The following is a 17,097-nucleotide window of genomic DNA, read 5'->3' as shown; positions in this document are numbered from 1 at the left end:
GTACAGCTCATGTGTTGACACCATTACATGTAAAGCTACATGTTCTAGCATAGAGGCATAATATTACATACTAAAGAGAAGTCTCATTTTTGTAGTCCATGGTTACTGTGTGTGAAATCCCAACTATAGGCGCCTAAACATACAGCACTGTAATAAGCACATGGCGTGTTAGTATTCTGAGAGGATCAAACTAAAGGCAGTTGACTAAATAACCACTACAGTCCTAGAACATTACACCAGTAGACTAAGAATTAAAATACAAATGGAAATGGCATTACCCACATCAGGGTCCTACAAATTACCCCAGTAGAGTTTAAGAATGAAAAAGCAGGAGACCATTACATCAAACACCACCAGACCTATGTTGTAACAATAAAAACATTAAAAAGAGATGCATCTCAGTCATAAAGCCCAACCCAGTCCAAGCAAACCACCCATGGATAAAATTTCATTGGTGCAACTCAGGTACTTGTAGGCAGGAGCAGAATGTTTAAATCTTGGTTAGGGCTGCGACCACTTAACATAGAAGCAGTAAATCCAAAATTAATTAAAAGGGCATTTCTTACCCCAATTGCATGTTTACCCTACAATAGGAATAAGCAATATGACATACGGTTAAAAATAGTCTTAGGAGATAAGGAAACCAAGTAAGCACATGCACAGTTCTCTTCAGGAAACCAATATGTCCTCCCCATGTTGCACCAAAATCCAACTGCTCTCTTGCAGTGAACACACCTGAAATAAATTAAACAATAAGGGCACATTCTCTCTAACCAGTAAACTTGCATGCAGTTTTGTTTTAAAAGTCATGATACCACAATCAATACAAAACAAGTGAGGTAAAATCACATAAGAAAGTAAAGTTTTCACTCAAAAACCAATACAAGATCACACGTAATTATATCATTAAAATGTTGTTTGCTCTGTGCCCATTACGTTGACATTTCACTTATTTTTCTTATACAAGCACTGGTCTGGGTTTATACATAATTTAGATATTTAAAAATAGTTTTTAAAAAACATGACTACCATTATCCAGTCAATTCAGACTAAAATTGTTTATCCAGAATATATATTTCCTTTAGAAAAAAAATTAAGCCCCAATTATTTCTCATCTGCAGTGTTGCAAAGTAAAATTAAAATATATTCAAATTTGTTTTCTCATACTCTCTATAGTGTCACAATGAAACAATGTATTTAGATTTCTCCCGAATATTATTACGAAGAAAACTCAGAAAATGTCTTCACTGAGAAGTATTCACTCCCTTTATTAACTTAAATTGGGCCAGGTGTATTCCATTTTCTTGAGGAAACACACTAAATAATTAACTAGGTGCACCTATGTGACTTGCAATCCAGTGTGTGTTCAGCTGAATGATTGCAGAATAAATATTACTGACTTTGTGAGGTCACACGACTGAGACAGCAGATCAGATCAGTTACGCTGTCATGAAGAGCAAGGAACTGCCTATTGAACTTTGAAATGCCGGTTACAAAACTGACAGGGTTCATTGGCTGAAATGGGAGATACTGCTGGGAGATCAACAACGTCTTCAACACTGCACAGATTTTGCCTCTGGGAGAGTGGCTTGACGGAAGTCATTTCTGAGAAAGACCAACAAGAAGCCGTGGGTCCAGCCCTGAGACCGTCTGGAAAAGATTTTGGAGTCTAATGAGAAAAAAGTTGAGCTCTTTGGCCTGTAAGCAAAGCATTATGTTGTGCGCCGACCATCATCCAGGTAACACCATCCTTGACGTCAAACACGGTGCATCATGCTATAGGGTTCCTTTTCTGCTGGAGGGACAGGAGGAAGCTTGTTTCCATCAAGTGGAAGATAGATTGAGCCAAATATTATACACAAATCCTTTGAGGATCCATCTGAGTCCACAAGTGACCTGCATTTCTGGCAAAGATTCATGTTAAAACAGGACAATGACCCAAAACGCATTACTTAAACTACAAAGAAATGGCTTTAAACGATCAGTATTCAGGAATGGCCCAGCCATAGCCCAGACTTAAAATCCATTGAAAATCTATGGTATGACCTGAATTTCTGTCCACTGATATGCTCTGTCCAAGAGTTGGGAAAAATTTGCATGAAGAAATGGACAAAACGCTCAAAAATTTAAATGTGTATAGCTCATATATACTAAGGATGACCCAAAGATGTGTTGACTTGGAAAAACTTTGGGGAGTTGATTGACAAAGTGAACTACAAGAGTATCTTCAGGTTAACTTCAGTAGAATGAGGGGGCATAAATGGAAATTAGCTAAAGGTAAATTCTGCACACATTAGTAAACATTAATGGACAGAGAGTAGTTGCTGTGTGGCCAGGTCATGCAGTGCAGACAGAAACTCTGGGGGTTTTCAAGACCAGGCTAGATATAGTCTTAGACACCATTGAGGTTGTAGTTAGAATGGTGGACACTAGTTGCGCTTTAGTGGTGAATGGCCTGTTCTTGTTGTTATGTTGCATTCTGTTATGCTATCTCCACCCACCCACATACATCTAAGGGCAGTGCTGGCCCAAGGATTTTGGGAGCCCTAAGCAATCTTGTCGAGCCGGGGGGGAGGACCGGGGGTGCTGTTTGCTGTTTGGTGCCTCGACCAGTGGGGGGGGCAATGGCTTCTGTTGAGTGGGGGGGGGGTGCTGTTTTGAATCTGTCGGGGGGGGGTTTGCATTTAAAAATCCGTCTTACATTACGACATTACATTGTTATGAAATACTCATGGTTGTCATTCCATTTTAAATTACTGCCGATAGTTCTGCTACAGGAGATGAATACCTGGTGGCCACGGGGGCCCTAAGCAGCCACTTCGTTCACTTATGCCTCCGGCCGGCCCTGTCTAAGGGTGAATACCCAGTAAACCAGTTTACTTGCAAAGTAAACATGTGACACCATGGAAAAGAAATGAAAAGTTATCTTCTAAAACTTGCTAATGCATGTGGAGGGGTGGTGTGGTTAGGGCGCCATCTTCAGGCGGAGAGTTTAGTTGGTTTGCAATCACGGCTGTTGCCAATGTTCATGATTGCTAACTCTATCTGCTTCTGTCAGCAGCGAGACTGGGGGCTGGAATGAGACGCACGCGGGAGCTATATAGTGTATTCCCTTCTCCTATCTTGTGTTGTTTGTTTGTACGTACCTATTGGACGCACAATAAAGCCCCTGTGCGTCTGAACTGAGAACTGTGTGGTTTGTTGGGAGAGGAACACCCGGACCCTGCTACAATGCACCTTGCACCACAGCCAGAATCTCGGCATGTACTGTCTCGTACAGATTTCAGTCCTTGTTAGCACTTGTTGGTCATGTACTGTATATCTTCTGATGATTCATCATGTTCAGTCATTGCAGATCATTATCTTTGCACACTGACAGGCTGCAGCTCCCCAAGAAGAAATTCAAACTAATATCAAAGATTGACCAGGCATGGACTCAAAAGTGGAATAATATGTGCTGACATACTTTTGGCTGTTATAGAAAATTGAGCAAAGTGTGTGCTAAACCTCAAAAGGAAGAGAAATATAAAGATCACATAGCTGCAGTTTCACCAATGAACATGACGTGGAAGTTGAGTGTTAGCTTAGTGTTCAGCCTGTTTTTAAATAATGAATCATAACAGCCTAATAGCACGCAAACCATCTTGCTAGCTAACTACATGCATATTGGTAACATTAAAGAAGACTTACATTTTTATGTTAAAGAATTGAAATTTTAGTTACATAAAAATTGTGCAGAATAACAAATTAATTTTTTTTAAAAAGATAATTGCCAAAATCAGAAACTTAACTTGTGTTTGACTGTTGATTTAAAGTGTGTTTGTTGTGTGTTAATTCCCTGCTTATGAGCTTGCTAGATTGCAGCTTGTTCACAGGCATCACTTCTTACCAGGCTACATTTCACATGTTCAAAACTGACATCCTTGAATGAGCATATACATACACCAGTATGAACATCAAAGTTACCTGCCAGTAATATAGCAACACTTTGTCTACTCTAAGCATTTCAGCTTGTCTGTGTTTATTTAAGATGGAAAACACTACCCACCATAGCTTAAAATTTCATCATATTGCCATTCTTAATTAAGATTACAATTATTCCCACTTGGTCATTCTAAAATGGAACAATTTGTGCTCCAAAGCATTGGACTAAGCTTTAACCCAGTAGAAGTAAAGAAGGACAACTTTACTTCTCCCTGTTCTATTTGAGATGTACGTATGGGGATTTCATCCTCGGGGTGTGTAGTTTTTAAAATATGCGATATCTTCACTCTTTCTTATGACTGCCAACCATAAAATGTTGTAGTCCTGACTTGTTTTGTCTTGTCTGGCTGATGTACAGGAACATAAAACCCACATGTTCACAAAACTTGTGAATGTATGTCGCCTCTGAATTACCTATGAAGAAAGCAGAAATTAAACAGGAGAAAATTATACAGGAGCCTGTTTCATGAAAAAAAAAAAAAAACAATACCAGTGCACACAGAAACCAAAAACCCAAGTGAAAGAAAGCACACAAAAAGGTGGATGAAATTAAATAAAAAAAGATCTGCACTTCTCCAAACCAAAAACACTAAAAAGAACTATAGGCTAATAAAAATACAGTCCCCTCCAAAAGTATTGGAACAGCAAGGTCAATTCCTTTATTTTTGCTATACACTGAAGACAATTGAGTTTGAGGTCAAAAGATGTACATGAGATGACAGATCCGAATTTCAGCTTTTATTTCCTGGTATTTTTATCTAGATTTGTTAAACAACTTAGAACATATCACCTTTTGTATCAGACAACCCAATTTTTAGGTGATCAAAAGTATTGGATCATGTGACTAACAGGTGTTTCTTGCTGCCCAGATGTGTCCTGTTAGATTGATTGGTTAAACAATAAATAGTTCTGAATGTTTACTCTTGGTTTTAACCTTGGGTTTTGCCTGTGAAAACTGCATTTGTGTTATAAAAGATAAACTAACATGAAGACCAGAGAGCTGTCTTTGGGAGAAAAGCAAGCTTAGAAAAGATCGGAAATCGATCAGAGCCATTGCACAAGCATTGGGGATAGCTTGTACGACAACTCGGAATGTCCTGAAAAAGAAAGAAACCGCTGGCATACTGAGCAACAGATAACGAACAGGTCGACCAAGGAAAACAACAGCAGTTGATGACAGAAACATTGTGAAAGCTGTGAAGAAAAACCTCAAAACATCAGTCAGTGACATCACAAACAATCTCCACAGGACAGGGGTGAAGGTATTTCAATCAACCGTTCGAAGAAGACTTAGAGAGCAGCAATATAGAGGCTATACCACAAGATGCAAACCACTCATCAGTAGTAAGAATCGGAGATTACAATTTGCAAAGAAGTACAGAGATGAACCACAAAAGTTCTGGAACAAAGTTTTATGGACTGATGAGACCAAGATTAACCTCTACCAAAGTGATGGAAAGGCCAAAGTGTGGAGAAAGAAGGGATCTGCTCATGATCCAAAACATATAAGCTCATCTGTGAAGCACGGTGGAGGAAGTGTCATGGCTTGGGCTTGCATGGCTGCTTCTGGAGTGGGCTCACTAATCTTTATTGATGATGTAACTCATGATGGTAGCAGCAGGATGAATTCAGAAGTCTACAAAAACATTCTGTCTGCCAACTTACGGAGAAATGCATCCAAACTAATTGGGAGGAACTTCATCATGCAGCAAGACAAAACACACTGCCAACACAACAAAGGATTTCATTAGGGAGAAAAAGTGGAAGTTTTTAGACTGGCCAAGTCAATCACCAGACCTTAACCCAATTGAGCATGCATTTCACCTCCTGAAGAGGAGATTGAAGGGAAAACCCCCCCGAAATAAACAACAACTGAAAGAGGCTGCAGTAAAAGCCTGGAAAAGCATCACAAAAGAAGAATGCAACAGTTTGGTGATGTCAATGGGTCGCAGGCTTGATGCAGTTATTGCAAGCAAGAGATGTGCTACCAAATAAGTGTTATTTGCTTTAATTTACTTAAATACTCTCTGTTCCAATACTTTTGCTCACCTAAAAATTGGATGGTCTGATACCAAAGGCGCTATGTTCTAAGTAGTTTAACACATCTAGGTGTAAATACCACAAAATAAAAGCTGAAATTCTGAACTCTTGTCTCATGTTCATCTTTTTATCTCAACCCTAAATGTATTCAGTGTATTGCAAAAACAAAGGAATTGGCCTTGCTGTTCCAATACTTTTGGAGGGGACTGTACATGATCACAACACATAATCACAACAGTAAATAAATAAATAAACATCAGATTATTTGTTTCTGGGGCAGTACTTTAATACCAACAACCACTTCCCTCCCAAAAAAAAAGAAACTATGGAGTTGATTTTAAAAAAATGCAGTTAACTGCATTTCATTGTGTGACTGAATTTGTTAGAGACAATTTTTAGAAAAACTTTTTTTGAATACAAGTCTGTGTGCTGGCAAAAAGAATGGTCAATGTGATGCCGAGAAACTAATTTAAAAAAAAATGCATTTCCAAGGGCAATTACAAACTACGAGAACAATATAAGGGGATAATGTTCTGAGGTAACCTGCTAGTTGCGTGGCAGATAATGGTTGGTAATTCCAACCTTCCAGTTCACTGTTCAGTTTTAGTTAGACAATGTATGCATAAAAGACAAGGCCAAGGCCAAAAATCCCAGTCCAAGATTAAGAAATTGAACCAGAATTCCTAATCATAAAATAAAAGAAGAAATCAGAAAATCCTCATGACATGGCATCTTCATACTTTGTTACTCAATACTAAACACAATCAGCCCAGTAACTACTCCCCTCTCAAATGACCACCATCACTCCCCAACATGTATTTACATCAGTTTCCACTGATGTTTTGGAAAACAAATGTGTTATCACGAAGTGATTTTTATGTGAAAGTTAAGACCCTGTTGGTGGCGCATGAGTGAGAAACATTATACAGTGATGCCTTATGCATAGTGAATACAGAAACAATGCAGATGTTCTGATGAAACACTATAGGGTTCAATATTTCTATTATATATATATATATATATAATATATATAATATCATATTCTCTGATAGAAGCCTATAAAATGAACAGTTAAACAACTAAAATTTCAGCGCAAAGCATTCATGATGCAGCAATCTATGCGAGGCTAAAAATTGATTACTAAAATGCATACAATGCTATGCAGCATCTTATCTTCTGACTTTCATGTGAAAGACAATTTTGGCAATTTTGGCAAAGACAAAGGCAACTTGATTTGTATGTTTTGCTCTGGCACCAGTGATCAGTCTTGCTTTAATTTCCTCATCCTGCACAACCTGCAGCACAGTAAATGGAACATGGCTGCCGCTGTGGCAAGTATAGCCAACATTGTGACTATGAGAAAGCTGATCACATCCAGGGAGTGGTAGGTATACCAGGGCAATTTGATAGACTCAGTGCGCAGGTGGGCCGCTCCTTTGTGCCTCATAACGAACTCAATCCAGAAGAAGGCACTGTCCAATGGGGGGAGGGGTTTGTCTCGGTGGAGACTGGAGAGACGCTCCATATTTCTTTGATATGAGGGATCCTGGAGTATATTTTCCAAGGCCTGCAGGAAACTCTGACTGGTAAGCTTAGTCACATCCAGCACTTTAGCTGCCCCTCGAACCTCCAACCTCAACAGGTTCTCAAACTGGTCAAAAAGCAATGGCATGCCAAGCACTGGTACGCCATGGTAGATAGCCTCATAAATGCCATTAGTACCTCCATGGGCCACAAAGGCCTTGACCTTAGGATGACCCAGAAGGTCATTCTGGGGCATCCACTTCACCAACAGTGTGTTGTTCCCCAGGTTCTGGGGCTGCTCCCCAATGTGCCTCCAGATTACTTTCTGGGGAATCTGGGCAAATGCTGCAGCAATCTCAGATGTAATGTCAGCAGGCAAGCCTTTAACTAGTGTCCCCAGTGACATGATAACTACCCCATGGTCTCCAGAGCTCTGCACAAACTCCTCCAGGTCTGATGGCAGGGCCTTGGCTGGTTTGCACTGGAACCCACCAATATAGACAATATTAGGCATTGTTGGGCGAGGGAACTCAAAGACAAAATCCACCCTCATAAGCCAAATGTCGATAGACTGGAGGAGATGGTAAAATTTGGTATCTGGTCCAAAGTACTGAATACACAGTCTGTTGTAATGCGGACTAACTACAAATGTATCAATGCAGATGTTGAGGAAGTAGTGGAACATATTTTTTACTCTTTGAGTGAAGGTCATTTTGTCTGGGACTGCACACCCAGAAGTAGGAACATATGAGACTGGGGAGGGTGCGACTACAAAATGTCCCTCCCCACTCGTAATCCAGCGAACATTGAAGACTGTGGGGAGCTGCAGTTGGTGTGCTACCAGGACCCCCCCTGGCAGACCTGGGTCCATAAGAACCAGGTCAAACTGGGTATCCTGGAGGCTCTGCATGAGCTGTTGGTTCTTGAACATCTCCACTACAAGCTGACTAGCTTGCCTGTGAATCTCTGACAGTCCAGTGAGCATCTCCCAATAGAAGGAGATGAATGTCATGATGGATGCCCCACCCCGCTGGATCTCCAGAATTTTGCTGAGAAAAGACACAAAGAAGTCCTCGTCCTCAATGTTAATGACCTCTGGAAGAGGTATAGTGATAGAGGTGTAGTGGGGAGACTTCTCCTTGACATACCAGCTGCTAGCAGACCGTACTACAGTGATGTTGTGGTTCCTGGCATGGAGTCCCTCAATTAAGAGATTCATATTCACCCAGTGACTTCCATCCACTGGGAACACCAGGATCTTCCCTGCATAGGAACCCAGGGCATTAGCAAGGACAGAGAGGATAAGGGCCACAAATGTGCCCCCTGGAATGCTTCTCATGGCTTCCTCTGTATGAAAGATAACAACATATACCTAAACCACTTCTCCCTGTTAGACATGAACTGAAAGCTAAAACATTTCACTGAATGTTGCAGATGGATTTCATAATAAAATCATATAATAAACTTCATACAAATTTTATACAAATGGCTATTAAAGCTTAAAATGCCCCACTCTTGAAGAGTTACATTTACAATGACTGCTGAATGAGTAGCTATCATCCTTTTAAGAGTAGCCATCATAAGTTATCCTTTTGAGCAGAATAAAATCAAGCAAAGGGAGTGGAATACTATGTGACCACTTTCATCTTAAGAATAGTTATCTGCAGAATGTATCAGGCTACATGAGTATGTAAGGTGTTGAGCCAGTAGAGGCCCTGATTTTTAAGAATTATTTATTTACTATGAAGAAAGCATACTATTAAATTTGTTACTGTAAAAAGTCAGAGGTAGTTCCAGTAGCAAGCCTTAGCTTCAGCTTATATCATTACATTTTGAGATGAGAGAACTTACATCAAATGTTCTTAAGTTCGGAAACTGCTAGCACAAACGGAGCTGTGATGAAACCTTATGGAAGGCTAATGGCAGAAAATAAAGCAATGGGCAGATTTTTGCGGTCTAAAGTACAGGAGTGTACGTTTCCCCAGAGAGCCATAAGTATGTCATGTGACCACTCTAGCAAGGAAACAAACTTCCTGTTCATAAAGGTCTGAGGGGGGAAAAACAACCTTGCACAACAGAGTATCTACCACACAACTTCCTACAGGTCTGAATTTTGCACTAAATAGATTAACATTGCCATCATTACATAATGTGCATGTATACTATTACTACTATTGTTTAAAAAGTCAAATCAAAAAACTGTACCTTGAGTCGCCAGATTCACAATAGTTGTGCTTTTAGCCCCTTTAGCTTAGCAGACCCAGCCACTTTCGCTGAACAGGATTTGCTCTCCAAGCCTGAGCAATCATTGTGGAATGTGAGGGAGATTACACAGAGGGAAAAAAACTGGCACTTCAAAATGGACAACAGATGTGAGCAAGGCAAGCCATTAGCCTGCGACTGCCTCCACACCAACGCCAACGTCCACCCACAGTTACACCCCTTTCTTTTCCCTCCACCCAAAAACAAAACAAACATTTCCTCACTCGGGGCCCACGAGAAATACAGATGGTCATTTTTGTAAGAGAGGACAGGATTAAAGGCAAAGCTGAAAAAACCTGATGCTGGAGGAGTTGAGGAGTGAATGATTACTCTTACCACAATAAAGAAATTAAATATGAACTTCTCTTCCTTCCCCCATGACTGAGAAATGCATACTCTTCCGAATGTGGAAAAAGTGCATATATGAGAAATATCAAATGAAGATGGAAGACCACGAACTTACTCATGCTTTCATTTAAGGAGTACTCTCTGTTGGGAAAAAATATTTTTTATATATCCTTAAACATGCAGTATCCTGATGCCGAAAGATAACGGGCTCTGTTTTCCATAATCAATGTAGCAGGGCACATGGTTGCAGTCAATGGCGCAGCATATAGAGACACTGGGAGTGGCTAATAAATGTTGGTGTTTTCGTGACTGGAGGCAAGGAGTGCACAGCTCAAAGAGTGCAGCGTGATGACAATGGGCCAGATTATGATGAATATATTATCAGCGGGTGTGTCACTGAATTCACTCATAACCAATCAAATGACTTCTTTTCATTCCCTTTAAGACCAGGGTGCAAAGTAACCTGGAATACTACCAATTTCTGTGGTTTACTACTGCCATCCAGACATTGATTTGTATTGCTATCGCTAAAAAATGTACTGTATACTGCCCCTCTAATTTTAGACCTTACCTCAAGGTAAGGTCTAAAATCGCAAGTTGAACTTGTACCAAGTGTGCTTAATCAGTTCACATTGGTCTATACCTAATAATATTGCGTGCAGCTGCAGTCCATATTTTTTTAAAAGTAAAATCCAGCCATTTATTTTTTGAGACCAGAATGTTGATAATCATAATGAGATGTGCAAAGCATAGCCTAAACTAATATTTACAGTTTTGTAGCTTACAGTGAGCAGTCTATATCTTCTCTATGAGATTAAATGCAGTATTTTAACATGTTTTTATCCTGTTATGTTACGCCATAACAGTGAATGCCAGACCAACATGGTACAATGTGATGCCAGTTGAAGCAAAACATTACAGATTGTCCAAAAGAAAAATAGCCACTTCACCAACACACCTGCTTCGTTTGCCATATAGGAGCTAGCTAGCTAGAGCAGACATCAATGTAATTGAGTTAGAGATATATTTGTTGCCTTATCAATAACTAGCTGGGTATACGAGAGTGAATATATATGCCAAGTTTATGCCCACTGTACGCAAGTGCTGTACATTATGTGCATTGTTGACACCGCAAATATAACAGGGGCAGGACACAACCATCTTGGTACTTTCCTCCTGTGTCACTAGGTAATTGGCATCACAGATTAGCTGAATGTTAATGGAGTGGACCCCCTTTCAATTTACACAGGTGAGTGCTTGAGTAGAAGGAGCACGCTACTGTACATGTCTGCAATTGACGGTACCGAAAACCCTGGGAAATCGGCGTTTACTCCGACATTCTTGTTTAGTTCTGAACTGGCGATCAGACGATAAAGGAAAAACAGTGCAGTCATTGGCATGTTGGACTAGACTTGAACAAACTGCATGAATAGCTGAACTGACATCACTCTGGCTTACAATAGCCACCAAACTCATAGTATTCAGGAATAAATTAGTGGTCAGAAAGGCAAGGACCACTGCTACAGTACGTTGAGTGCAACTGGGAGCACACAGGAACCTGTTGTGTTGCCCTTGATGTCATCTGAAACTATCCCACAGACCCCCTGCAGCACTGCATGGAATAGATCCAGCTTTTTCTGGTAGTCTTTCTCTGACCTGACAGAGAAGGTATGTCAATACTTAAAAATCTAGGTTTTATATGTTCTGCACCTGTGGTGAGCAATAATGTACTCCATTATGCCTACAAATTGAAATAAACAATAGTCTCCATTATTTCTACAAATTGAAATAAAGAAGAGTCATCCAAATAGACGTATGACCAAAGAAATCACAGAAATATAATAGATCTTTTTCTGTCTCACCAAACAGGCTAATCCTCTCCTACGTGATTTATCAAATCTTCCTTGAATCATCTCTGCAAATAGCCTCCTTAATTCACAGGACCGTCATGTACAAATCAATGAACCATAGTGACTTTTACATTAGACCTGATAATGATACATATGCAGGCATAAACAGCCTGCTTAGTCAATTTTTAAGCATTTTATGAGGATGACTTTTTTTGGAAATATTCAAGTAAGTGTTGTTCTTGGTGCCTCATGGCGCACACATTCATCTTAACTACAAGCACATAATTAAAATCAAAAGATTGTTCTAGTTCAAGTTGCGTTTATTCTCATTCCTCTTAATTCAGATGGGTGTAAGAAAAAGAACGGAAAACAGTACTCTCACAACCACAGTTCAGCATAAAAACAGCCATAAACTCTTAAAAACAGAAATAAATACAGGAACACATTTTTCTTTTTAAAGAAAATGAACAATAAATGCAAAGTTTTTCCTGCTTGTGACTTTTATATCAAAGTCAAATTGGACAGCATATGATCTACCAAAACCGTTGATCGGTTTTCAATGGGCTCTGATCGTGCACGCATTGCATGGGAAAGCTCTGAAATTTGCCCTATGCCGGGCTACAATTTACACTGTAGACCTTGTTTGAGCAGGCTGGTGACGAGGGTGCAAATCGTAGACTAAGTGGACTGGAAAATTGCAATGACCTGCACCAGAATTGTAGTCCGCTGCTCAATCTTGACTGACACGCCCCCAGCAGCCACTCTCCTCCCATTTTGGTGCACAACAAGTCAGGAAGTTACCAAATGACTCAGGCACATCAAAATCCATGAGGAAATTATAATTGCATCAGTGCGACAGCTTGCAACACGCCATGCACTGGCCAGAAAATAGAGCCCAATGCACAGAGAAAGATCCAGTACAGATTGTTTTATCTTTATGAGCTGATGTCAAACGTTTTTAGGATTAAAATTTTAGCATTAAATGGAATGCACAATGAAACATTGTGTTCCACTCCGCAATCATCTGAACCCTGGACTGTAGCCCATGGGTCAAAAGGCGGTCGAAAGCGCCCCTCCTTTTCCCCTCCACCAAACCTTATCCAGCTGAGCAACACGTTTCTTGTTCTGGATGAGACGGGGACTTCCACTATGGCCATCCCGTCATCTCCACCTGCGATGCCGGCCGTGCCGGCACGGAGTCTGAGCAGCTCAGTTTTGGCTGTTGTTGTGAATCCCCGGTCGCAGATTTCACGTCGCACCTTGGTCTATTGGTCAGTCCCGACTCCGCCTGGCCCGGACCCCTCTCTGGCTGTGGCACCTCCCGTCACCGATGCATCTTCCCCACCTGTGGCTGGCATTGATCGGGCGGCTCGTCGCTCCACCACGGGAGGGAAGGATGGGCGGCCTCCTCGCCCCTGTCTGCCTGCGCAGACCCTACAGCCTGGTTTGCCGAACTCAGCGCAGACGGAGGTTACTGAATGTCCACTGCCCTGTTCAGGCAGCCCATGCGCACCATCTCCTTGTCCCCTTTTCCCCCCCACTACATTAATTATTGGAGATTCCATAACCAGGATAATTCGCTTCCTAAATGTAATGGCACGCTGTTTCCCTGGAGCAACGGTCCCTGATATCCTGGATAAACTCCAGTATCTATTGCCCTAACTCCCGACCTCTATTAAAAGAATAATAGTTCATGTGGGGACAAATAACACGACCCATCAGGAGTCTGAGCGCACCAAAAACCTCCTTTTTTAACCTCCTTTTTAACGTTTTAAAGAACTGTGGAAAGTCTGTTTTTATATCAGGCCCCATCCCCACTCTCGGTCACGGAGCTGGCCATTTTAGCAGAATCCTCAGCCTTCACACTTGGCTCCAGTCCACCAGCAGGACTCACAACATGGGCTTTATTGACAATTTTAATTGGTTTTGGAATCGTTTCTCATTTTTTAAAAGAGACGGGATCCATCCCAACAAGCGGGGTAGCCAAATGCTATGGGCGAACTTGCAACATGCTGTGCAGTCCTTCTCATGTGACTGACTGTTTACATCCCATTCACCCCCCCCGGATCCTCCCTCTTCCTCTACAGTACAACCTCAACATGCTGTTTCTCATGAGAGCTCCCCCCTCAGGACTCTCTTGTCATTTAAACCCCCATCCGATCACATTCATGACCATACCCCCCGACTGATTCAGCTAGTTACCCCCAGACTCAGCAGGCATGGCCAGCATTCACGGGGTAGCTGCCCATATAACCTGATAAGTATCAGTACTTTCACTGATAAGCCTGTTGTTTCTGCTTCTGTATCTCAAAAGATGAAAATGGCACTTTTTAAAGTTCGGTCACTTAGCAATAAGACTTTTATCATGAATGAGCTTATAACTGAACACAAGCTGGACACTAATGCTTACAGAAACTTGGCTGGCCAATACTAGTCCTTCTGCACTTATTGAGGCATCACCTCCATATTTTAATTTCCATCATACTGTGAGACAAGAGAGGAAAGGAGGTGGTGTAGCAACATTATATTCCGACAAAATTAATTGTAAACAAATTTCAATTGGTGACTTCTCTACTTTCGAGCACCTTGCAATAATTTTAAATTATGATGTTCCTGTTCTCTCACTGTGTATCGTCCTCCAAAATGTAACTCCGGTTTCATGGAGGACTTTGCAGAATTACTGTCCATAATATCCACAGATTTTGATTGTGCTATTATCTCTGGAGATTTTAACTTACACATCGATAATCCATCTGACTCAAAAGCTAATACTACTCATAAACAAGGCCACACACTCTGGACCTAGTCATTACCAAGGGCCTGGGTATTTGTATTGCCTCTATCCTTGACGTAGCTATGTCTGACCATTTCTGCGTACTCTTTGCTGTCATATTGGCTAGTAACCCTGTAAACACAAAACGTGTAATCAAACAGCGCTACCTAAACTCCAGGGCTGCTGATACTTTTATGTATTGTGTAGGAAACTCACCTCTCCCTGTTTTATCTTCCTCCTGTGATGATTTAGTGAACAATTTTAATTCTAAACTAAGGGAAATTATTGATATTACTGTCCCACTGAAAACGAAGATAGTGTCTGGTAAACAGAATGCTCCGTGGAGGAACGGTGAAATAATAAGACAGCTAAAAAGAGAATGTCGCAGGGCAGAGCGTCAATGGAGAAAAACAAAACTGCAGTTACACTTAGATATCTATAAAGATAAACTCAGTAGCTACAACAGTGAAACGAAATATGCCAGGCAATCCTTTTTCTCCGAAATTATTAACAATCACAAAGACGATGCTAAAATTATTTTTTCTATTATTGATAGCTTGATAAAACCCCTCTCTAAAATTCCTTGTGACCTTTTCTCTACATCAAAATGTGAGGAGTTTGCTGCTTTTTTTTAGAGATAAGATAACTAACATTAGACTGGGCATCACTCAGACTGGTCAAATGAAGTCGAATTCCCTTCTACACCATGTGAGGGCAGTATGGAGTATTTTTATATGGTTGATTCTGATTTGCCTGGGAAAGTACTATCCCAGCTCAAATCTTCGACCTGCCCCCTTGACCCCATTCCAACTACTTTTTTAAAACTGTTTTTTAGCTGCCTAGCAGATGAAGTGCAGACTATTATTATTAACTGTTCTCTACAAACTGGTACCTTCCCATATGCACTTAAAACTGCTATGGTAAAGCCACTTTTGAAGAAGAGTAATCTTGATTCTTCAGAAATAAGCAATTATAGGCCCATTTCAAACCTTCCTTTTCTCAGCAAAATCCTTGAAAAGGTGTTTTTTAAGCAACTAAATGGCTATCTTAACGCAAATTGTATTTTAGAGAATTTCCTGTCTGGTTTTCGTGCCCACCATAGTACAGAGACAGCACTTGTTAAGGTGGTAAATGACCTAAGAATGAATACTGATTCAAATAAGCTCTCTATTCTCGTGCTCTTGGATTTGAGCGCAGCTTTTGATACTGTTGACCATGAAATTCTAATAGATAGACTTGGCCTCTCGGGTACAGTTTTAAACTGGTGTAAGACATATCTAACCGGGCGCAACTTCTTTACCTCACTACGTGATCATACCTCGGAAAAAGTTGACATACTGTGTGGTATTCCTCAGGGGTCCATTCTAGGGCCAGTCCTCTTCAACTTGCACATGCTCCCTCTTGGGAATGTCATTAGAAAACATAACATACATTTTCACAGCTACGCAGATGACACACAACTTTATATCTCCATATCACCTGGGGACGTGAGCCCTGTGAACTCCTTGATCAGGTGCATTAATGATATAAATTTGTGGATGTCCCAAAACTTTTTACAATTAAATAAAGAAAAAACAGATACTTGTTATAGGAGCAAAGGCTCAAAGAGAAAAAAATCTCTGTCTATCTAGAATCTCTGTCACTGAAGAGCAAATATCAAGTTACAAACCTGGGAGTAATCATGGATGTCGACCTTAATTTTGAAGTCCATGTTAGAAACATCACTAAATCAGCTTTTTATCACTTAAAAAACATTACTAAGGTGCGGGGTTTTATTTCACAGTCTGATTCAGAGAAACTAGTACATGCCTTTATTAATAGCAGGCTTGATTATAGTAATGCTCTTTTTTCTGGTCTCCCAAAAAAAACTACTGGTCGATTACAACTCATACAAAATGCAGCAGCACAAGTTCTGACTAGGACCAGGAAGAGAGCACATATTACACCTATTTCAAAATCTTTACATTGGCCTCCTGTCAGTTTTAGAATTGATTTAAAAATTATTTTATTAGTTTACAAATCCCTAAATGGTTCAGCACCTGAGTACATGTCTGACATGCTTCAGAGGTATGAACCCACCAGGTCCCTTAGGTCCTCTGGTACCGGCCTTCTGGTTGTTCCAAAAGTAAGGACTAAAAAGGCTGGGGAGGCAGCTTTTAGCTTCTATGCCCCCAGCCGTTGGAACACCCTGCCAGAGGATCTGAGGAACACAGAAACAGTAGATGGCTTTAAACGGAAATTAAAAACGTACCTCTTTAGTATGGCCTTTATATAGAATGCTCTTATATGCCCCCAATTTTTAAACTTTCAAAATTT

General features: G+C 40.6%; 1 protein-coding gene across 2 annotated transcripts; it reads right to left on the bottom strand.

The window, feature by feature from the left end:
- Positions 1 to 6,285: 6,285 nt before the first annotated feature.
- Positions 6,286 to 9,934, bottom strand: LOC135247773 (UDP-glucuronosyltransferase 2B20-like). Of its 2 annotated transcripts, XM_064321585.1 has the most exons (2): positions 9,754 to 9,934; positions 6,286 to 8,811 (listed from the first exon to the last, which is right to left on the bottom strand). In XM_064321585.1, the coding sequence occupies exon 2, from the start codon at positions 8,765 to 8,767 to the stop codon at positions 7,286 to 7,288; it is 1,482 nt and encodes a 493-aa protein (XP_064177655.1). In that variant the 5' UTR covers positions 8,768 to 8,811; positions 9,754 to 9,934; the 3' UTR covers positions 6,286 to 7,285. The 2 variants fall into 2 exon arrangements, with proteins under 2 accessions (XP_064177655.1, XP_064177654.1); XM_064321584.1 differs by lacking the exon at positions 9,754 to 9,934 and having other exon boundaries at positions 6,286 to 8,998.
- Positions 9,935 to 17,097: the final 7,163 nt, after the last annotated feature.

The sequence above is a fragment of the Anguilla rostrata genome, chromosome 2, assembly GCF_018555375.3.
Source record: "Anguilla rostrata isolate EN2019 chromosome 2, ASM1855537v3, whole genome shotgun sequence".
Lineage (NCBI taxonomy): Eukaryota > Metazoa > Chordata > Actinopteri > Anguilliformes > Anguillidae > Anguilla > Anguilla rostrata.
The sequence above is the reverse complement of the archived record's forward strand: the minus strand, read 5'-3'. Positions and strand labels throughout refer to the sequence as shown.